Source organism: Tribolium castaneum, chromosome 4 (genome assembly GCF_031307605.1).
Source record: "Tribolium castaneum strain GA2 chromosome 4, icTriCast1.1, whole genome shotgun sequence".
NCBI classification, from domain to species: domain Eukaryota; kingdom Metazoa; phylum Arthropoda; class Insecta; order Coleoptera; family Tenebrionidae; genus Tribolium; species Tribolium castaneum.
The window spans coordinates 5,761,018-5,785,184 of record NC_087397.1 but is presented as its reverse complement, the minus strand read 5'-3'; the positions used below and the strand labels follow the sequence as shown (position 1 = coordinate 5,785,184).

At 36.9% G+C, this 24,167-nt stretch overlaps 2 protein-coding genes across 9 annotated transcripts in view; both read left to right on the top strand.

Annotated features, from left to right (window-relative positions):
• LOC661034 (monocarboxylate transporter 12) overlaps positions 1–24,167 on the top strand; it is a 52,921-nt gene that overhangs the window by 19,159 nt on the left and 9,595 nt on the right. For 2 of the 8 annotated variants that reach the window (XM_015985108.2, XM_008202844.3), the window contains exon 1: positions 23,225–23,392. The exons of 2 other annotated variants lie outside the window; for them this stretch is intronic. Coding sequence is in view for 2 of the 6 variants with exons in the window: in XM_015985111.2 (XP_015840597.1) it covers positions 13,503–13,595; positions 13,766–13,940 (268 nt within the window). In the remaining 4 variants the exon portion in view is untranslated. Of the gene's footprint in view, positions 1–5,472; positions 5,730–13,311; positions 13,596–13,765; positions 13,941–23,224; positions 23,403–24,167 lie in introns of those variants that run through there. 4 more of the 8 variants (XM_015985111.2, XM_015985109.2, XM_008202843.3 and 1 more) reach the window with 4 other exon arrangements.
• LOC103315077 (uncharacterized) lies at positions 10,312–13,318 on the top strand. The gene is made up of 4 exons (XM_008202847.3): positions 10,312–11,093; positions 11,137–11,879; positions 11,925–12,083; positions 12,131–13,318. The coding sequence occupies exons 1-4, from the start codon at positions 10,943–10,945 to the stop codon at positions 12,185–12,187; spliced, it is 1,110 nt and encodes a 369-aa protein (XP_008201069.1). The 5' UTR covers positions 10,312–10,942; the 3' UTR covers positions 12,188–13,318.

Here is a 24,167-nt window from a genome sequence, read left to right as displayed (position 1 = left end):
TAAACAGAAAATTACGTTTTAAGTCAAATTTAGTCCGTTAGGTATATCTAGAAGTTCGCTATAACCGGTAAAAAAAACATTTTGCTTATGGAAAAATTTTCGGTGCTTGAAAAATTGTACATTATAGTCGAAAGTTCGTTAGAAGCGGGTTCCTTATAACCAGACTCCACTGTATAATGTAAAAGTGAGAAACTTTACAACAGTTTACTTCATAATAATTAAATAAGGGAAATTTTCAAAAAATTGAAAAAAAATGTTCTTAGTTTTTTGAAAATTTAACGTAGGGCTACTCACATCCTGTACCTTTATACAAAGATTTTGTCTCAATTTAAATATGCTAGTTCTGAACAAATGGCCTCTAAAGTCAAAGAAATAACGAATATTTCTTTTGATTGTGCAACTACTTCTTGTCATAACTGTTAAGAACGGTGGCCGGTTCAAAAAGCTGAGTCTGAGTAAATCGTAATTGGTCCAAGGCTTAGCATGCGTTTGAGGCGTTTGCTCTCGAGGTATGGTAATGTCGAATGGATAAATAGCCTCAATTAAGATCAAACGACGTCGGTGATGTAGACACATTAGCAGTCGCAAACGCGGCCGTATCAATGCAAAACAAATTGCCGCTCTACTTTGGAATATTTATATCGTGTGTGTTCGTTCGGTGTAAAATTCAAGAAGAGAATCGGAAACGTTTTATTATAACGTTTTGTCTGATCGGTGCCAAATTAGGAATCGGTCGTAGAAGGCTGCAACGAGCAATAGTTCCGTGCTTAGACAATCGAATTTCCTGTTTGAGTAAAAAAGCTCGTCGTTGTTGGATTAATTAAACGCCGGCAAGCGTCTTTTTGGCGATGAGGAATGCGAGACAAAAGGTTGTTGATTCTCCCGGATCAGGTTTCGTGTATAAATATTTCATGTAAAATCAAAATTCAAAAATATGCAGTCCCCCGCTATGCAGAAAGACAAACAAATATATCGCTGGGGGGAAATGGCGACGGGTTTATTGCCTTTTTTGTAAAGGGAAAGGTGTGCTGAGATTCTGGATTTATACAAATTGACCGGAATGCCTATTGTTGACTTCATTACATGCAAAGGCCGCACGTAATTCATTCCACTTCCAAATGTCGTGGCACTTGTGGCAAAGATAATGAATTTATGCAATAGTTTATTCATAAATTATTGCAATTTTACGGACGATCGTAAAGGCCGAATCCGTTATGTCTGCACTTTAATACCGTCGTTTATCTCCGGTCGTATTCATGCTTCAACGAGACTTTGTTACACATTCCCTCATTCAGCAATCATTCCTTCACGACGAGATAAATTGCGACGGGGCACCTGAGCGGGACAAAATTTCTCATTGGGCATTGATAATGGCAAAAGTAAGAACGTTTCAACTTCTTGCAACAATTTCCTCTAACGAGAAGGCCAAGTTCTTGGTAATCAATCTAAAATTATCGATCTTCCTGAATAGCAACGTCGATAACGTTCCATTCAGTCTCTAGTTTATGTCGCCATTAAAAAATGTAAAGCATTCATGAAAAATGGCCACAATTCCTGAAAAAAATTCCCCGGCCAGTTTCACTCTTTTAATTGCTAAAGATCAGCTGTTAAGTTTTACGACATAGCGTCGTAAAAATCTCAACACACGTGATTGAAAATTTAGTGGCAGCTTTATGTCCGGGGTTTGAGTTCTGAATGTAAATGAAATTTTGGAACGGTTATTAATCGGCCGCACAATCTCCAATTGGCTATATTTAGAAGAAACGAAAACAGAAGTTATGGCCCGAATTTCGCTTTCGATTAAAAGCGAACGGAAAGCCATCAAATTATTTTTAATTCGTTAGTGAAGACAGTAAAATGTCCCGATAAAAGCTGAATTACGAGTAATGGCGGATTAAGGTAATAAATTCGGCAATGTCTGCGACATTTCATGAGTTTATCTACTCCCGAGTTTTATTTTGAACGATTAGTTCAATATTGCGCCCGCCCCCGGAGACGGCTCCAGGAATATATCACCGGGAATCTACATCCTGGCCATGCATCAACATTAATTTCGCGTTTGGATTGTATCGCGAAAACGAGTTTGCAAAAAAGGATTCATAACCGGATCAACATTGTTTTTTACTAATTGAGCGATTCCGGAAACCGACCTTTAATTTGCGAACGAGCCGACGCATACATCAAGACTCCTGTCGAAGGAAAAATTGCCAGCGCTGGTACTAAATCGCCTCTGGAGCGGACGGTACTCGCATTCTTATTAAGCAAGCAGCATTATTGTCCCACAGACCGGAGCGGAAAGCTGACACTTACGCGGCAGGGCCTAAGAAGTCGGGATGGGGTAAACGCGAGGTCAAGTTCAAAATTATAGCCGTCATTACACGAAAGACGCGTTCTTTTTTCCTGTAACAATAACGGGAGACAATAAGAACAACGCACGCTGACGGTTGTAAAATATTACTACTTAATTGACACGAACAAGAGAAATAAATCCTCGAGCGATTTATTATCCGCAAACTGAGTCTGCACATCTACATGATTTATATAAATGAACAGCGCCTGTCGAACCAAACGCAAAAAGATGTTTTTGACAACAATGGATCATTTAGGGGCATTGTGGTGCTTCTGCCGCGATTATTCCGACCGATTTTAATTTTACACCAACCGAAAGACAAATTGGATGCCACTATAAATAATCCTAGACAAATTAATTAAATTGTCAGAATGTTTAAATTATTGCAAAAAAAATCAATAAACCAGTGAATACCATTAGAAAATTGAACCGTTGTCTTTCATTAAAATTGATTAGTTGCAGTTTTGATTTTATTCAAATCAAGATTAAATTTGTTGCAAAAATATCGACGCAAATCGATTGGCTCTCCAAAACAGTATTGGCGCCAGTTTGAGACTTCCTGGTTAAGGCGCCGCTAAATTTCCATTACAAAGGCACAAGAGATGAGCTAAATAGATAATTTTAATTCATATCCTTTCGGTGCAAGTCAAGCTGTCAATCTGTGACGTGTTAATCGACACTAAACTGCTGAAAAAACAGCCGATGCACATTAGTGACGCTCTTTGAAGATCAGCGCCGATTGACTTACTCTAATCATGTGTAAGTGCTGATAACGGGATGCTGAAAGTGCATTTCACGAGCAAGATGCTAAAAAATCTGGACCGCACTTTCAGTTCTGTTTGCAATTTTCGCTGGCAGAGATGTGCTCAGAAACTAGCACCAGAATAAAAAATACAGGGTGCTTTTTTTAGGGCCTACATTAGAAACTTTTTAACTTCTAATATAGCTAGTATTTTAAAAATTTTTACACGGTCCAAATCGACCATTCTGAGTTAAACTAAATTATTTTCAAAATGGCTAGGTTTTCGGAAATACAAAAAATTGACGCTAAGTTTGAAATTTTAAATAGTAACCACACATTTTTATTGTATATTTGAATTCACCTTGCTAAGTTGAATAAAATTTACTTAAATTGTTGGTACTTATCTGTCATAGTTATTGACATATGTCAATTTTTTTGTTAAAATTTTTATTTGTAAGGGTTTATCTAAGATATCACAACCCTTGAACTTTTTGCGATAAGTGAATATTTTTTTTGCATTTGATAACCGAAGGTTTGAAGAGTTTTCTAGAATTGTCGAAATTGTCAACTGTCTAAATTCATGGCTAGTATGATTTTTTCAAAATTGTTTTTAAAAATCTGCTATAACTCAGTTTTTTCAGATGAAGAATTCTATTTTCTGAACGGCAATCGATATTTATGGTGACTTTTATCAATACGTTTTACCTAACTTTTACAGTTTTTGAAAAAATCACAAAAAACAGATTTTACTTTGTAATTTTCATAGTTAATCAAGTTGACTTTGTAAAATGGTCAAAATTGTCAAACTTTAATATTTCATTACATTTTTTGCTAGTTTATTATCGAATAAGCAATAAAACAAATATATTTAATTAAAGTTTATTATAATTTGGTGAATTATATAAAGTAACTCAGTAAGTCTGCTATCGATTTATAAACTTCTTGAATAAAAATGGTGAACATGTCGAACATTTATTTTAATTAATAGCACGATTTTATGGTATTTTTCAAAATTTTTTGCTTTTTTAAATTTGCGCAATCTAATTTTATACAACCGATTTTTCTAGAGATATGAAAATTTTTGAGTTTTTTGAGTGGTTCTATCTCTTGTAATTGCCTGTCCGCAAGGTGTGAAAAATGTTACACATCAGCGCGTTGGAGATAAAATTCTGGCGACATTAATGCCAATTCGCTTGCTATCGGTGTATTTAAATGTTTGTTTTTGCAATAAATATACGGAGTGGTCCAGCAGTTTTTGTGAAACTGCGATAATCCCCATCCCACTCGTCATAACCGCCTCGCGTTTCGAAAAAATGGCCCACATTTACCGTAGAGTTTATCTGTGGTCGTTTAAAAATAATCCTGCAAAGTGGTTGTGACAGAATTCTGGATTCGTATCGTGTCCATTTATTAATCCCACGAGACGAGCGTCAAGCATCGCCCCTCGCATCCGATCAATTACCGGCAATTAGCAAATACCTGTCCTGAGGGTCGTTAACACCACCAAATCGGATTTTATTGCAATGTGTCGAGTCCAGGCCATCTCGCAAGAAGCGAGCATTTGTTTACAACTCGGAAAGCCTCTGCTCGAGACAGTTTATCGGCAATCCGAGTCGTTGTGTGCAAATAAAATCGCCTCGGAAACACGAGTATGCTCATGCACGGCATAAATTCGAACCCAGGGCCTATAAAAATACCCGACTTTTTCGCTAATTTTAATCGGCACGCAAGGGGAGAAGAAAAACCCGTCAAGGCGAAGACGCCAATTACGATCGCTTTGCTATAAATTAAAGAATTATTTCTATAAAGATATCAGTGCGGCAATTAAATTTTAATTAAGCCATAAATTCGCTTTCTTTGGTGCATGCTTTATAAAATTGGTAATTTTATGGAGACAATTGTTACATTATGTGGGAACTGTTAACACAACGAGGAAAAAATGATTTAGCGGCGCGGGGGTCTCGGGGGACTCGAGCAAGACTGTAATTTCCTTTTCGCGATGTTGACTCTTTATACTCTTCCCAGACTAGTCGTACGGTTGTACTTGCATACTTCTTATAATCCATTAGTTCACTGACGTTCTTGCCATACCACACAAACGTGAAATTTTTAGGAGCGCGCCTGCAACGACCCATTGTTTATGCATATTTTCCAGGACGCTGAACAAAGAACACAATAGTCCGAAGGAGTTATTTCAATTGAAATTCCTGCAAAAATCGCTTAATCTCGTCCGCGATCTAAATATAAGTCGCGATCCTGCGAAATTTCGAATTTCTGCCATCAGTAGCCGATAATTACGCAAGCGTCAAGTGAAGAACGTCCAGCAGGGCGCATCTGGCAGCATCTCGTCCTTCTGCGACGTTAACAACATTCAGTATTCCTGCTGCCGTGTCCGAGTGGGCCGCACTTGAGTCCTGCTTGGGACGTTTAGCACGCGCCGAACGAAAGCTCCACGTGTGTTGGTGGTGATGTGAGTGAAAGAATGAGACGTGGCCGCGAATTCATGCACCCCTCACTGATTTTTTCACCAAATGGGAAATTTATCGAATGCCGATTTGGCGAATTCCGAATTGGAACGGTCGGCACATTTTATTTATAACCATTGAAATAGAAGAGGCTTTTATTTTGATAGATTGGGTAAGGTGGACCGAAGCGAACGGCATTAGGCAAATGGGGAAAGCTGACAATTTTCTAAGTTCTTTTCTATTCAGTTGTGGCAATTGAAAAATTTAAGATAAGTCGTAGAAGCAATTACAAGCTTTTTCAATTTTTTATTAAAAAATCGTTAAAGTAAAAAATACATACGTATTTTCACTACGAATTTTAATTTAAAAAATATTAACTTTTGTCTTTTGCTATGCTAAGTATCTAGAAATCCAAAAATTTTTTAGCTGTTTCTAATAATTCCTCTTATTTATTAATTATTATCTATAATATTTTTAAAACAAAATGCAAACTTTTAACTAAATGAATTTATTAATACGGGTAGTAACTTTTATTTCAAACATTAACGGTCGGTTAATAGAAAGCTCTGTTAAAATTTAATTTGTTGTTAAAACACAACGCGAATGGACCAACCAGATTGTTTCAATTTGGTCACGTGATCAGTTAATCACGCATTTAATTGCGAATTAAACTAAAGCGTATTAATTATTAAAGCTCTGTTAAAATTTAATTCGTTGTTAAAAGTTAACAACGCGAATGAACTAATCGAATTGCTTCAATGTGGTCACGTCATCAGTTAATCACGCATTTAATTGCGAATTAAATTAATGACAGAATTAATTTAGGTATAAAAAACGATTTTGTGTTATCCTGGATTTAAAGCCAGAACTGCTAAGACAACCTACGATTTAAAGAGAAAAATACTTATGAAAAAATGTGAAGCAGATATGTATTAGGTGTAGGTGGAAAAATGTGGCTTCAAATTCGCTTTTCGTTTATTTTCTGAGAGCTGTGACAAATTTGCGAAGAAAGAACGCCGGCTTTTAGTTCATTTTTCTTATGAAATAAACATGACAAAATGCGTATCTCTGATTTTATCACATTTATGCATCTATACATTTATGATTATGTCATGGACCCTTAGTTTATGGAATTTTGTTGCTTTGCATAGATCTCCGATTTCTCCAAGATGTATCTCGTAAATTCTCTTTCCCCATGTTTATGTCTTATTTAGTGAATTTGTGGCACCCTAACGTCAAATTTATATCACTATTATTATAATTCATTTTAAATGTCGATCGTCCCATAAATTTTTCTCTTTATGTACTCGACTTACAATCTTTGAAACGTCAAAATATAATTTAGTGTCTAATTTGATTTCCTATCTTGAAAATAATTGCACATTCCTGGAATGTGTAAGGAGCTTTCGCCCATAACTGGAGGTATTTACAAGGAATATTAACTTTTATATTGACTAGCAATAGTGAAAAAATCAAACAAACGGAGTGGAGAAAATAATTTCTGCTAGGAGCGGAAATCGGAAGCGATAAATTGTAAACTGAAAAAAATTGCTGGGATCAATATTGTTTTAGGCCGAATGGAATTTGTGAATTCAAATTATGAAAATTCTTGTGGTGGTTGCAACGAAACTGGTAATACATTATTTTAATGGAGCTTCTCTTCTATTTCTTATTGAAACATATTTATCCAGCCAATTAAAATAATTAATATAGTTATTAACTGTATCATTTTTTGTCACTGTTACAAAAAAGAGCCATACGTAAATGTCTCATTTTGATTCAAAAATATGCAAAAAAGGAGTCTCATTAATTAATAAGCAGGCATAATTAGTCTTGCTAATAACTCTATTCACTCTTATTAAGATGTTCTTCCAATGCAGTAGACCTTAAGTGTTATTCCTGGAGTGCCGTTGAGTAATAATTCTTCCATTCTCCCCAACTTAGGAATTTTCCATTATCCCAGATAAAGCCATCAAGCATGAATTAATGTTATTTTACTTCAATTCTCTGAATCCGATATATTCCAAAATCTTTTTTTATTCGCAGTTGAAAACAAATTAAAGGTTTAGTTTACAGTACAATCCAGGTCGCAAGCAAATTACTCAAACGAGATTGCGATATTATGGAATTTTTATTCAGGTGATTGAACCTGAAAATAATAAACTGCTATAATAACAAAACGCTCTAAATTTAACGCTTCTATTCACTAATTTCGTTGGCCCCGATTGGACGAAATAATTTTTTTTATTATATCCTGGGCGAAAGCATGAAATTGTCGGCACCTCTGAAAATTCAAATGACTTTTTTCCTAGCTGAACCGAGCAAGGAGGGACCTTGCTTGCATTCGGTCTAATTTCCCTTTCATGAATACACTACCGAATTTGTTAAATCGGGTAAAGTTTTCCTTGCGAGAGAATTGGAGTGTTAAGACCGTGTTTGATAAAGTAAATAAGTAAAAATGAGTTCGAGTGAAACGGTGATGGCGTACAGTGGCAGGAGATAAGAGCAAACGCTCTTATTTGGAAAAAACATTTCAAAATTTTATTTTTTCTGCACTTGACGGGGAAAACCCGGGGTCAGTCTGAGCCACATTTTCGCCCAGAAAGCGTTTAAAGTTTCCTAACTTTTAAAATTAGTTCTGTCGAAAACTATGGACTCGATGAAAAACGGTTCGAGTTTGAGTCTCTTGGAAAATTTTACATAAGATGCTGTTAATTGTCTAAAAAACTTTAAAAGGTGTGGTTGAAAATTCAATTGTTTTTATTTTTAGACACTTAAAAGTGTCAGGTAATGAGCAATTATTTTAGCCAATTGCAGAACATCTGATGTATTAATAAATAGCTTGATTTCCAAATGAATGGTCCATTTAGATATAAATGAGACTTCACTTGCGACATTTACAGGTCATTTTGACACTGTTACCAACTTTCCAATTTCGGTACTGAAATGAGTGTTTTAATGGCTCGAAAATTGAGTGTTTGATCTTTCTTGATGCACATTTTTACAAATTATGACGGTTTAAGTGGAAATGGTCGTAATTCGGTGATTTACCTAGCGAAAGCGTTTTATCTGCTCCTGATTTTTCGGAAAGCGTGCATTGTGATAAGAGAACTAGTCGCGAAGCGTGACCTAAACTAAACCGTGGGTTTTACAATCGTCTGAACATTTCCCGGAGATTGCAATTTTTGGGCAAAAACAACCACCGAAACCTGAATTACATCGTCCGATTTTAATTAAAGAAAGTAACTTTAAATTCAGCTGCATTAAGTGCGGGATTACTTGCAAAACAACGAGCAAAAATTTTTCTGCTAAAATTTACGAGTCAAGGCTCGTTCGCGGAACCGATCCAAGTCGACGTGCGTAACTAAAATTATTACATAATGTTTACTAATTTCGGTCGAGAAAAAAGCGATCCGCGTATGAATTATACCAGGAGGAAGTTCTGAATTCATTATTTTTTCCTCCGCCGTGATACATTTTTCAAGAGATAATGCCGCTATAAATTTCCGCTTGCAAATTAGCGAACGTCCAGATATTTGCCCCACTTAGAAAATAACATGTGGCCAAGACAAAGCCAATCCTCGAAATAAAGCACTGGGAATTGTTGCGGACCGACGGTGCTCTTGACGTTTACCTAATACAGAAGACTATATTACGTACTTAGAAATCATACATGGTCGGCTATGGCCGATATTAGACTCTTCTGTGCATGATGCATCTCGCTTATGGAATTGCTGCGGACGGAATTTTTATTTATGGAACTTGAGCGCAATAAAGGCCACGGTAAAGACGGGCTACCGGTCAAACGTCCGCTTGTAATCAATCAAACGATCGATTCGCGTGCATCAATCACAAGCCGGGCAAATGCACCTTTTAATAAATGTCGTCCGCAGAAAATAATTAAATTGAACGCTAATGACGCGATTTACTCACCGATCGAAAAAAACAAGTTGAGCCATACATGGCAAAGCGAAAATTATACCAGTACGGTTAGTCATAATCATAATCGCATAAAGTGGTTTAATAAAATTTTATGACTTTTCATATTTATTTTCCACATCCACAATTATTTATTTTGACAAGTTAATACCACCATTCGAAGAGAGACGCACTCATTCCAATTACACGCTGCCTTTCGCAACAGCATCGCGATTTTTCCAATTTTTTTTGATTCTACAGCTTGTCCTATTTATGGCTTCGAAAATCTAGGAAAGACTTATTTAACTTGCTTTGTTGTCTGTCTGTCTGTTTCATATTTTTGCAGCCAAATTTGAAAGGGTTCTCGTTGTCCTAATGATATGAAATTGTGCATACTTACGTAATTTGCGTGACAATGCAAGCCTACGTTGCTAAATACCCTCTAAAGGGGTTAAATGGGGTTTTGAAATATGTTAATACCTAATTATTTTCATTACGTTTCGTTACAAACAAATGTCGCTATTTTTTTAAATTCATTTATTTTGGAAAATAGAGTATAGACACAATGGTGTTACAATAATACGGCAAAACTAAATCTCAGAGAAAAAAACGTTTAGAATAAGCAAAGACTAAAAAGCAATAAATAAAAAAATAAAAAGATTTTTTTTAGAAAAAAACTTTTATTTAAAAGATTTACTTAAAAGTAAAAAATAATGTTTTTCTATCAGAGAAGAATATTGAAGAATATTTTGGCTTACAAATTAGGATTTTAAAATTTATAAATGCTTTGGGAACGGTATACAGTATTATAGAATTACTTTCTTAAATTGAGCTCTGTTCCCAAAGCTTTTATAAATTTTAAAATTTTAAATTGTAACCAAAAGTATTCTTCTCTGATAGAAAAAAAATTATTTTTTACTTTTCAGTGATTTTTTTTTTTATTGAAAAAGTCCTTTAGTAACATAGACTTCCTACATAAGTAACCTTAAACAGAAAATAGAAAAGTTTTCGATCGGTTTTAATTCTTTATTCTTATTTGATTGAAAATCGTCCATTAGACGTAATTGTGATTACATTTGACATTTTCTTCTTCAATTAAATAATGTGTACGTACTTCCATCAATCAATCTCTACCCGAAAAACCAGTCTGAAACCTAGCCAACCCCGGCTGGTTCTAAATACGGGTATTTAAATCGAAAAGGTGATGAGATCAACATTTTAAGTCACGTGTAACGTGTTTTATTTACAATTTCCATTTATGGTTTTAAACGATGCGAAAAATGTAGTCTTGTAATTAATTGCTGCATCAATGAAAATTAATCGTTTGCGAAAGCGTTCTAGTGTAAAATTAATAAAATTAATCAGAATGCAACATTGTAATTTTTCCCATTCGATGTTATCGTTCCTTCTAAGTCATTTGGATTATCTCGTGCAATTAATCTCGTACAATTTCAGTCCAGTACAATTATGACAGTCAGGAGCGTCTACAACGTTATAGACCTGCTGTATTACATTTTGAAAATGTACGGTTTAGCACCTTATACCAGACGAAAAAACCAGGGGGGTTCTTATGTTTATGTACAGTGTAAACCTTCAAGAAAATATCTTTTTTCCATTTGTAAGTCCACCTGGGTTCGAGCGAACAATCAAATGATTTTTAGTGGGCTTTGTTGTTTCGTTACTTGGACTGGGAATGGTGATATTTCAAGTAAACCAAGAACAGGAAATGGACACTTTGGAAAAGACTCTTTACGTTGGTATTATTGTCCAACTCGTGTTCAATTCGGCTATCATTAGAGTCACTTTTGCTCGCAAAATCGGCCAATTTTTCGAAACACTGGAAATTTTAAACCTCATAGATAAAACCCTCTCGCAAATCGGCGTCCAAATCTCGTACAAATTTATTCAAAAATTTAGTTCAGTTTTTGTTGCAATTTACATCTTGCACCCTATTTTTACGTGTGTTCACATCTATGACCAAAGGGATACATTATTAACATTCGGGGAGTATTTCGGTTTTGGGGTCCCTTTGCTCACGTTTCAGATTTCCTTGATTATATTTCTAATATACAGTGTGACACTTTGGAACAGATTCGCTCTAATTAATCAACAAATAAGCCAATTGAATTCGCATAATTTTACCAAAATTTTTGTCAAACGCAGAATTGTGCTATTTTCCGACTTACACCAACGTCTTTGCAAAGCTACGCTATTTCTGACTGAGTGTCTTTCGCCCGGTTTGCTCACCATGTACTTACAATTTTTACAAATGTTCACAATTCTAATGCTAATTGTGTTAAATGTGGGTCTACCAAGCTACAAAGCGGACGCCATGACTTGGACGTTGCTAATTACCGGTGAAAATTTAGCAATGGCCATCATAATCGAATTAATAATTTACGAGGTTCGTTAATACACAAATCGTTTCTTCTGTTGCATTAATTTGTAGTCGGAAAAAACGTTTCGTGTCCTCATCGACTTGGAAAATTATCACAGGGACCGAAACACCGAACTGAAAGTAAACACTTTTCTCTTGCAAATGTTGCATCAAAAAATTAGTTTCACGTTGGGAGGATTGTTCGAGTTTAATTTAAATAAACTGCTCCAGGTAGGGCATAATTGTGGGTGCTTTGTTTAGCTAATTAAGGCTTTTAGAGTGTGGGAACTGTTACAAATTTCGTAATGTTTGTTTTGCAAATTAAACACAATTAAAAGGTCGTTTGGTGTTTAATCTGCCGCTGAATCGACGTAGAGAAAAAATCAAACAGTGGCTAAAAATTAAAAAAAGAGGAAAAACAAGTTGTTTTTTATTTGAAATAATTCATCGCTTCCCAGGAGAGAGTCCGAATGGGTAGCTGATTGAGGTGGTGCATATTTCTCCTGATTGTTTCCTCGGGCTCTTGTGTTAATTGCGAATTGAGCCGGTTCCCGTCAGTTCGTAATTTATTTGCCGGAAGAGCACGTTCCCGGACCGCATTTTTGTTGCCCACCTTAAGAAAGATATACCACATCGAAATTATAAAGATATTTGCTTTATGGAAGGCACAATATAACAGGATTAGTCGAGTGTTGCTCGTAAATCCGGCTTAGTGCATTACGATTTGATTTCCCGTTGCACTCCTTAGCGAAATTCGCATTTTTCCTTTTGGCGTCTCCCTAACACCGTTCTCTAATTGTCCACAACTCATGCGAGTTCGTTGTCCTTTTCGCTAATATTTTCAACCGAAGAAAAAGCGCACAGGTGTGGATCATAAACATCATGCAACTGGTGGTGGATAATTAACGAGGGGTTCGGTAATTGCGACTGGTTTGATAAACACATCCAGGTGATTTTACGCACCGCCCGACGTCACATCACACGAGAATTGATGGTGTTGCTGACAACTTCTAAATTAAATGAATGCGGATCGTTCGTCTTGTTATGCAAACCAATGACTCGAGCATTTCGCTAATTACGCACTCGGGGCCAAATATGCTCGGAATTAATAGCCAATGAGATAAATCTCTGAACTCGGCGGCTCCAAAATTTTGCACGGAATATTGTCCATCCACGTCTGTCATTTTCGGATGGATTGACCGATCAGTCGCTCTCGATAAAATCATGAATGCATAAACGCCCGGCAATTCGCTCCGGAGCCAAATTCGGGCACGACCCTTCCTTATATAGCCACCGCGGCGAATCGCCGATTTGCATTCTGTCCCAAAACTCCTTACATTTTAATTGTATCGAATCGTGTCGGCATGTCAGCACGAATCGCTAAATGGGCGTAACCGTGATAAATGATCCCGCTTTCCGAAATTTTGACTTTTTGCAACATTAAAGTGAATGTCTACAGGAACTTAATGTTTTGCCATGAAAAAGTCGCAGATTAATTACAAAAGCTGGAAAAACTGTCACAGCCACACAAGCTAACTTTCCCCCGAAAAAATCAGTGAGGGATGCCCCAAATCGGTGCGAATTGTTAAAGCAGTGCGATGTCATGGTAAGGACGCAAGCAGGACGATTTTGCCAAAGTCCCACTCAACGATGTCTTCGCTATCGCGCGCTCAAAGCTGGCCTCTGCTCTCCGGAGCGGCTCCGGTCGAAGACGCTCGGCAAGCCGCTGCCAGAACCTCGCAGGTTGGTCGTAGGTGGCACTATTCACGGGAAGCAGAGTGGGTTTGTGTGTTTTGTGAAAAAATGCACCAACCACGCTTGTGTGAAGGAGTCGCTTAATTTCCGCAATTTCCTCACACAATTGCTTCCCGTGACGTAGTCAGTCGGGAAGCGGCCTCAATGTGGTGTGTTAGATCCAGGCCCGGCGTTTGCTGTGCCGCCACTACTACCCCGAGGGAGGCTGGGGCTGGATCGTGGCGACGTGCGCTGTTCTCGTCCACATTGTCAACCACGGCTTCCAGCTTTCCTGCTCGCAGCTCGTCGCTCCTGCTGCATTCAAGTTCCACGTACCACCGGTCTACCCAGCAGGTACCGAAAAATATCCGCAAGTATTTTTAGAATGGGTGCGCCATATTGCACGACACAATCTCCGCAGGAATGTGCCGTTCATGTACCAATTAAGCGCATTACCTCCACTACATAAATTAGGACGCGCTGGACACACGGCAGGCTTATCTCTGCACGTGCAAGAGGCTTGTTAACATGCAAAGATGCCAGCGAAGAAACTCGCTTTTTATAACAATTTTCGGGGTGAAGCGGCACGAGGTCACGACGGTCACTTGCCATTTGTCTCAACTAACACCACTCAAACACCAGCTCGAATTACAGCTCCGGTCAATCGATAAGAAATTAAACTCGAAGATTTTTTCGGGGCCTATTTCGGATTCTTTAAAATCAATGACGTTGCGAGAATTCGGAATGGAGTAACACAAGACACGGCTTTTTTCTCCACATTCGGGCGGAAATCTTTTATGCAGACAGGCCCGTAATAAGATATTTCTTATTGATGCAAGTAAAAAAATCGACTTCTTACACCGTGAGCACTTTTATCGCCAAAGTTCTGATTGTTGCGCGTTTTCTCCGCGAAGTTTTACACACAATCAGACGGCGAAAATTAAAATTTTGCAAAAACGCTTGTTTTTTGGTGGCGCAAAATTAATCCGATAAAATGTAGCATTTTAGGGCCTGCCTGTCTTGTAAGTTGTTTATTTTACGTCGTCATTGTCTCGTATTAAAACAAAACTTTTGGAAGAACCCCTTTTACGAGCGTATAAAGTCGTATAATGACTGTTTCTGAAGTGCTCAGTTTCATTGCTGTCTTCGGCGATCAATCTGTTTTTGCATTTCATGGGTAAAATCGGGGAAAACTGTTATTATGTTCGATTGATTTTAATAAAGTTGAATAAAACGGTCGTAAAATTTCTGTTGCGAGTCTCTTAATGCTGACATTCTTGTACAAAACGCGTACGATTTTTGCGTGTGTGACTGGAAGCCGCCTCTCCGAGGGCCCATCCCGAGCTTAATTTAAAATTCTATTTTATGGCAACAAAGCCATTGTTGCGGCACAAACGACGCCATTTATGGCACCTATAGACATCCGAGAGATCAATCTGTACGCGTAAAATTTGAAATTGTAATTTTCTAAACGCGATTTGTTGTTTTTCAACGGAAAATTTGTATTCAACTTGCAGGAGAAAATCTCTCATAGGTATATCGTGCCGTTCCGTCATTTATCTGAATCACCTGTTCCTAAAATACGGCCCGTTTTGTCACCAAACACTCACGGAATTTCTATGTACACGTTGCAGGCATTAAGCAAATGTAAAAGGCTTGTTGCAGGCTTTTTCTCATTTTGTATTCTTGCATAAAAGTTATTTTTGATTCGAGCGAAATTTGCACGAGAAAACTGTCAAGTCGACGCTTCGACCTTTACAAAAAACTCCTCCAGACCCAATATTAGTTTTAATCTCGAGCGTTGACACGTAATTAATCATCCAGTGTATAAGATAGTGTCTTGTAATTTCATAATTATTCTTGAATGTAATCAACATTAGTAAGTAATTAAGTGGCATTCATCATTCCTTTCATACCTTAGCGTTACAATAAGCTAGAAACTTGTCCAAAAAAACCTAATGAGTAAATAACTTTCTTAGGGCAACCATCTGTGTAAAACTTTTTCCACCGTGAACGCCAGGAATTTTTATTCAGATTAAAAATTCACATGGCGTTCCACCGAAAAAATTTCATTGTTTGTGGCAAGAACATCAAAAAAGTATCGAGCCGCCACTAAATCACTTTTATTATAAACATGCTCTTTGAACTTATTTTCGTTAGCGCCGTAAAAAACCGAAATAAATCAAAGACGCCGCCCGGAATTTTTCAAAAATGGGGACAGGAAACGAGAAATTTATTTTTTCCAATTTTAATACAATTAAACATTGCTTCTTAACGAGTGAAGCACAAGAACTGAAACGGTGCCACCTAGCTGTAGCAGTCTGAACTGGAGTTCGGCATGCGGCGAGCTTTCAGCTAGTTTCCAAAGTTGTCGGCAGAAGTCGCAGGAAATTCATTCCTGCGACAGCGCTCACGTCCAGCAGGAGATACAACTCGAGGAATCGTCGCAAGAGGGCAGATATGTCTAGTCTTCCAGAATAAGCTTTTGCCACAAAGCTCAAACACAAACCACAAAAAATATTTAAATCTTCTTTAAATATTGAATTATTGAAAAGCTTTTTTCTATTTTGACCACTGCCTAATTTTCCTTCTATGCCCATATAAAAAAAGACGGAAAATTACATATTTCAAACAATCAGCCGGAAAGACGAAAGTTTTTGAAATAAATAAAAAAGGACTAAAAAAGATAACACATTTTTATTGCGTTGTGAAAGTGATACTACGTAAAAAAATGCATATTACACCTAAGAAGGAAACCTTTTGATGGACAGATGTCCGAATATTGATAATGAAATATTAAATTTATTTATTTGCTTTTTGTTTATGAAAACTGATTATTAACATTCTCGCTTGAGATTTGGGTAAAGGATTAGAAATTTTAATGTTTAAGGTAGTTTTCTTGAAATATTTTTTTGGAAAACAAGTAATAAAGGGCAGAGACTGAGGGCAACTAAAGTTTGTTTTTATTTTTCGGCGATAATTTTGTTTTGGTCATAAACCAAAAAATATATTCCTTGTGAAATAGTAATTCGGTCTTTGCTCTGGTTTGCAAATTTATTCAGTTTTGCTTCGCCTTAGCATCCCACGAAAAACCCTGAAGCATGAAAGTATTAGCCTAAAAAGCGCCCATTTGTTGATTATTTGACGTCCTAAAATTTGTCACTCCGGATTTCCCTGCCATAAAATTAAGAAAAAATCGTTTTTTCCATCGACTAAAATCCAATTTCGTTGAACGTTATTGACCAAACAGGGCGTTTTATCCTCTGAACTTTTATTAGCGAGTTTATATCGAAATAGTGGAGTGTTCGCACGGCGATATCCCTTTAATATGTAAAATCGCAAAGCTACACTATACTAAATTCGCGCAACTGTGACAATTTGAATGCAAAACTCTCGGTTCAATGTAGCGAAACGTCGCAAACTACAAAACAACGTAATTTCGCAACACTTACGTCTTCTGAATTCATTAGGGAAAAAATCGGGGTTCACTGCGGCGCCGAAAAAATTAATCGGGACGAGAGGACGATCACTTTTCCGATAATGCAGCATTATGGGAAAACTGCAAGGATGGGAAACTGCAGCCAGGACGTAATTTCTCGGCGAGATTTTTCATCTCGCGTTGTTTCGGCTTCTGCCACGTAGACAATAAGCCCAACGGCCTCCTAAACCGCCATAAATGTGGCCCGATAAGAAAGTTTTCAGTAATTTGGCAAGTTGGCGGCTTGTTTTGATTTTTTATCGCTCTTTGTCTTACTACAGTTTAAAATTTTGTTTTCGATACGGACATGGTCAGTCGATTGATTTTGCGAAACTTTGTTTTCATTCGGGAGCTTCAACTCACAAACAGAATTGTACTTTCCCATTTAAATGACGTTCAATATCCTTTCTCCTGTCGGCAGGACGAACTTTTGCTCGTAGTCGATGAACTTTCGACATAATCGCATTTTTGCGTAAAAGTCGATTAATTTCGCGGCGACAAGCTAATTTTATTACCGACTGGACACTCGCATGCCCCGGAACAGTTGCTGATAAATCCCCAAATTGGGGCCGTAAATCCTCACTGACAGTGACATTGTAAATACAGATTTAGAAACCGGACGAGTCGGATCGATCCACTTGTGCAATTCTCCTAATTAATTGCTTTAAAATCCTGTCCAAGGCTGGAGAAAATGAACTCGTGCCACAACACGATTTTTAGTAGCCAGGGAGGGAAAATTCGTGCTTCAGTATTTGCTCACAAAAATGCATCAAATAATTATTAGTCGACCGGTTTGGGATAATTTTGGGATGCGGTGCCTTTGATTTCTCTCAAAATTCGGCGTTCATTTCAGGTTATTTACGAGCGAATGCTCGAGTCGTCCCAGCCATCACGCGTAATTTATCGGTAATTAATTCATAGAAGTAGCGCCAAATTTGGCAGTGGAGGTAATTAAGTCTTCGGTATTTCGTATTGTTGTCAAAAAAATCTCTTGGAGTTCTTCAACCTTGCGAAAAACAGGGATTATGGTTTTATTTGCAGTGGCGGTATAATTGTTATTATTTTATTAGTCGTTTTGCTCCGGAAGCGCAATAAAACCAAGAGTTATATTTATTCCGACATCGCCACACTAATCCAGATGTTATTACTCTGCCATCCCAATTTTTGTTAAATATGCCAATTAAGCGAGTGTACGACATAATCTCACTTTTATTGAGTCGACTTGGAGCACTTCCAGTACAACTCGTTTCTTGTGTTTATGCAAATTCTAACTAGTTTTATTTAACACTCCCAGACAAAGAAAATCTTTTCCCACACTCGCACCTCATTGGATTTCTCTACGCCACTTCGATCGCGATCTAAACCGCTATTCCTGGTCCTTAAAAGGACTTTCCGTAATTAATTGTTGTTTGAAACGGCGAGTTCAGCTGTCATATTTTAATTTCGATTCTTAATTGTTGTATAATTGCACAATCATTCTCCGCGAGCAGAAAACTTTGAAGCATTTACATATCGCATCGTCGCAATTTATGGCCGCCAAAACGTCAGCAGTTAATTCCAAAGGCCGTAAATATCAGATCGTATCGGAAAAATTATTAGTCTCGCTGCATTTTGCAATTCGACATCTTCAATAATTCTGCATTAAATAAGTCAGACTGCTTTTCGCTACATAAATTATTTATAATCCCGCGAATTGCACATACACCTTTCCCAAACAAATAATACGCGTGATTAATGGCTCTGCGAATTTGTGAGGTCACCAGCGGCCGAATTATGCAATTATTTCTCAAAAATCGACCCTCGAAACGAAATTTCGCATCACCCGCTTGATATTCCCCGGAAGTGATCTAATCCGGTCGTAAAATATTTTACGACTGGATCTATAACTCGGACGAACTTTTACATGAAAACCCATTTTCACCTAGATTCGTCCGGTGATTTATCGCATTTGAAATTAATTTTATTTGACATTTGTGCGCCAAACATGGGCACGCGGGATTAAAATAATCCGCACTTGTCAACTAGCTCATTAACTAAACTATAAATTACGCCAATTAATTAATTTGTAAAAGTTCAAGAGCAATTTTTTCGTTTGCGCATCGAATTTCACTCTGAGTCATATCGAAATCGGCGCAATTTATACGTGTCAAAGTGTCAACAGTTAATTTAAAAGGCATTTAATGATAAACATCAAATTTACGAACTCGCGCTTAAATTGCGACACATTAGCATATATTTAATGACAAAAAAGCCAAGCAATATCGATCGCGACTAACCGGGAACGACTTGGTTAGTTTTATTCGGGAAACTTTCAACTATCAAGTTTCTGGGTTTGCATGCGAGATTGTGCTGTATTCCCGACCACAACTTGCATAAACATTCCGATATCGTTCCGGACCCACGTCTTCATCAAAGTGAAAATCACACAGAAGATTTCAAAGATCACAAGAAGAAATTGTAAATTAATCAATGATTTTTTTATTAATTTTGTTCTACAGGGTCATTCACACATTTTTTTAATGGCACCATTTATATATTTGTACATATTAAAATTTGCACTTTTCTGGTTTTATAAATCAGTTTAGTTTTTGCAATTTATTTTAACCGTTTAGAAGTTATTTAATTTTTTCTACAATTTAGTGCGTCTGCAGGCACATTTAAAAAAAATCGCAGTGCCCTTGGTTTTTGGGATATCAAGTTGGGACTTTGTCTGTAGGTAAACAAATGTCTGAAGTATCTTTTGGTGACAAGACCATACATTTGCATTGTAGCATCACCTTGCTGTGACACATTCATTTTGGTGAACTTTGAAGGACCATAACTTGATTTTTTTAATAGCACCCCTGTATTTTATTACTAATTATTATTCACCGTCTCATTTTAGATCTTTTTTATGTCTCTAGTTTTTTTCCAAAAGTCGATAGTTCAGGAGATAATTCGATTTTTCTGAAAAATGCACACAAAATCCCTTGAATACTAATATAGCGTGCTATGAAAAACAATACATTCTGACATACAAATGTCATTTATAATACGTCACGTTTTGATTTTCTTGATTTTTTTGCGAAAAATGCTAAAATTTTGATAAGAAATTATTAAATAAAAATGACAGAAGTTTATAAATAAAGAAATAAAAAAACTGAAACATAAAATAAAAATAAAATGACAAAACAAAATCAAAAGGTGACGTACAAAAAACGCCAGTCTGATGTTGTTATGTCAGAATTTATTGTTTTACATGGCACACTACGTTGGTATCCAATAGATTTTATGTGCGTTTTTCAAAAAAACTGATTTCTCCGAAATCAACTTTTGGAAAAAAAATTAAGAGGTGAAAAAGATGTAAAATGAGATGCTGAAAAATACTCAGTAATAAAATACCGAGAGTGCTATCAAAAAAAAAGAAGTTATGGTTCTTAAAAATTTACCAAAATGAATGTGTCACAGCATGGTAATGCTACAATGCAAATGGACGTCTTGTCGCCGAAAGATACCCCCGACAATTGTTTACACATAGACCAAATCCCAACTCATTATCTCGAAAACCAAGCGCACTGCGATTTTTTTAATTATGTACCTGCAGACGCACAAAATTAGAGAAAAAAATTAATAACTTTTGAATGGTTAAAATAAATTGCAAAAACTAAACTGATTTCTAAAGCTTAAAAAGTGCCCGTTTAAATATGTACAAATATACAGGGGGTGCCATTTAAAAAAACTATGTTAAAGGCTACAGTCTAAAAATGAAGCAACCTGTATAGGGCAAGATAATTTTAGAACCATTTGCAGTGCCATTTGATTTGTTTCGAAAATCCGTGTTCAAAAGTTGCCTCACATCTGGGTGATTTATTTTGTTGAAACATTTTATTTGTTTATTTAAATATTAATGTTTGGGCCGTGTTGATTTACGGCCGCCATGTGTTGGAGATCAAACGGAAGTTAAATGGGCCATTTATCGAAAATAAATAAAAAAATATGCAACTTTTGTTTGTATCCGCAAGTGGAGTATCCAAATATTGTGTTCTTGAATGAAAAAGCGTGAGTGTTGTTGTCGTTGGCACAGCTTGAGTTTTTCGCGAGTTGCGGTCGAATCGACAGATGTGGTCCCGTAATGAGGTGTAAAAACGTCTAGAAATTCAAACACATAATTAAGAGTATTATTAATTCGGCCATATTTAACGTCCGCTTGTAAATATGTCACATGAAAGTGAAACGTCCAAAGACAAAAATCTCTGTTAATTCTTCATCTGCTTGCTTGATAAAACAGATCGCTATAAAAGTTTATCCGTGCCCCACTTATTAAAAATAAACTGAATTTATAACGAATTGGGCTTGGCGATATGTGACTATTTTTGACACGCCTGATGAATGATACATGCGGCTTATCGATAGGTGTTTAATAGCCGTGCAAATGAGATTGATTAATTATTATTGTTTGGCGCGACGAAAGAAACAACTAGCACTCGAAGGCTATTGTAAGCATTTGAACAATTCGGATTATTGGTGAGAACGAGACTTCTTGTTACGCGGAATCCTGTCATTTATATTCCTCGAGAGAGGAGAAGAACACAGACAAAGCTCGCCGCTCCAAAATACGATGATTGATCCCAAACTTATTGACATTACAAAGTGGACCATTGTTTGAATTTGGAGGAAAAAGATCCGCAGACGAGCCTGACGCGTTTACATTCGATCGCTCACCGAAATACGCGCAGATTTCAAACATTTTTTTTCTTTAACCATTTTTAATCACTAATAAATAATTATGATGTGGTTACTGTGTGTTTAATACAAGTTTTCAGAAAAGAAATCAAGTGGTGCTAACGAGCTTTACAAGTTTTTTCATTAAAAAATTGTCACACTGTCAAAGTGTCGAAGTTTGACAGAAAAACTTTGAACAACTATTGCAAAATAACATTGTTAAAAACTTAACTAGCCGAGAGAACTTAGATAGTTCGCTTACTTCTACCTCCAGAGCAACGAAATTTATTCAAAATAATGAATAATCGAGAGAAAAAACTGCTTACTTCAAGTGAAATTTTGAATGTGACACATTTAGGTAATAAATCGAGTCTCGTAATTTATATTTTTAATGCAAATCATTACTTATGCGTTTCACTTTGCTTGTCAGTGTCTCTTATCTAACTGGAGGTAATTTCTAAAAAATAATTTTCACCCGTGTCTTAAATTATTTCGTTTAAATTTGAAAAATCTTGGCTCCGGCCTCTGGCTACGCGTGCATTTTTGCGCCCTTCCCAAGTGTGCAAATTGATTTGTCATCAAAAAACCTCATCTTTATGCTGACTTTTATATCCCCAGAGCGTCGTAAATCACTCATTCCATAAATTAGCATCCGATTGCCTCTCTCATTATTTTATTGTGGTCGGTATTTGATTCATATTTGCGCTGAAAATGCATTTTCCTCGAGCACTTTCCCTCGCATATTTACGAGACAAACACCCTGGCTACCCTTCAATGCAGGATATTGAGTTGATATTGCACCGACAGATAGTGGAAACGTCCAAACTGCTCTTTTGTAGTTGTTTGAAAGTGCACGTCTAGGTTTTTCCTCCACGTTTTATTGCCTAATAAAGATGGACGCTTCTTTTCTCTCTAATCAACCAATCGATACGATCGACTCATTTAAATACTCCCAACTAGGTATCTGATAGAATGTCGTTTTATTACTTTCGTGGCCACCGGAACAGCTCCCGGACCGACAAATCGCAATAAATCTGCTTCGATATCAAACCGGATTTCGGCCGGATTACGTTATAAAAAAGAAGTGGTGTTAATAAACATCCGGCGAGTACTTTCTGAATTTGGAATAGCATACAAGCGGCGGCGCAAAAAGATAAAGCACTTTCGGTCTCCGACACAAAGTTCGTCTAAAAGCCATAAATCTCTCTCGGCTGCTGGATCGCTTTGAACAGGTTGTATTTGATCTTCAATTCGTTTTTGACGGCGCAAAATGCGCTACCGGTCGTTCACCGACTTCGAGAGTGCGCCCCGTACGCAGCGCCGTAAATCCCATCCTCAGCAAGAGGAATATATGCGGCGATATTTCAGGCATATCGGCGAGGGCCGTTGTCTTCCGGGGCCCTCCATTTGAATATTGCGAGTTTATCCCTTGTTATTGGCATTTTGCAAGTCGGAATGTCGCGTTTGTTGGCCCCCAGTCGAAGAGCGCGAGTCCGCGACGAGAACTCAGACTAGTCAGTTCAGTCTTGGAACGGTTTGCGGTACCAACGGACATCGATCTCTTGTAAACCACGTGTTCGACGACAATGAGTGAACATTTTACGAAATTCTGACACAGTGGAAGCAGGTGAAGTGTGGTGCGAAAAATCAGTCTGATTTGAAAATGTTGCATGGCAGCTGAAGGCGAGGCACTCCGGCTGATCCGGGGAATTAATTCGCAATTTCTCAATACTTTGAGACGTGTTAGATGTATTTCTTCGAGACGCGATGAAAATTCATACACTTTATGGAAAATTTACGCTACAGTGAAAGCGGGAAATTTATTTTACGCTCATTTAAAGTAACATTTTGTTTTTGTCTACTCAGGGCAATTTGGTCCGCCGATGTATTAAGGTAATCAGTTTTCTACCAATGTGGTCTTCGCTACGAGCTGCACTGAATTTTATTGCCCTTTTTGGAGACTAAAGGGAATTTCAACTAAATAAGCTCACTACGAAAATATTGATTTCATACACTTAAACATCCTCAAATTTCAAAGTCCGCCTTAAACACAAAATTTATTTAAAATTTAAATGTGTTACAATTTTTATAAAATGAAAAATTGTTTAATAAAATTTATTTGGACATGTGTATAATTTTTATCAAAATTTTATGAACTGCTACATAATGACCATTTAAAATTTGATGAGATTCCGTCAATATTTTTAAATTACTCTTTAAAAGTATAGATTACGACCATTGTAGCACCATAATCAAAATTATAATATGTACAATTTTTGCATTCCCAAAAATATTGCAAACAAATGAATTCACCAGTCACAAAAAGAGTGATTTTTTTATAACTAAACGACAGTGAATTATGAAAATTGGGTTCCCTTATTGGACAAAGGCAGTGAAATATT

Coding starts and splice junctions, on each gene's coding strand:
- LOC103315077 (XM_008202847.3), top strand. CDS start 10,943: ATGACAGTCAGGAGCGTCTACAACGTTATAGACCTGCTGTATTACATT. Junction 11,094..11,136: donor AAAATATCTTTTTTCCATTT/GTAAGTCCACCT, acceptor AATGATTTTTAG/TGGGCTTTGTTGTTTCGTTA. Junction 11,880..11,924: donor TCGAATTAATAATTTACGAG/GTTCGTTAATAC, acceptor ATTAATTTGTAG/TCGGAAAAAACGTTTCGTGT.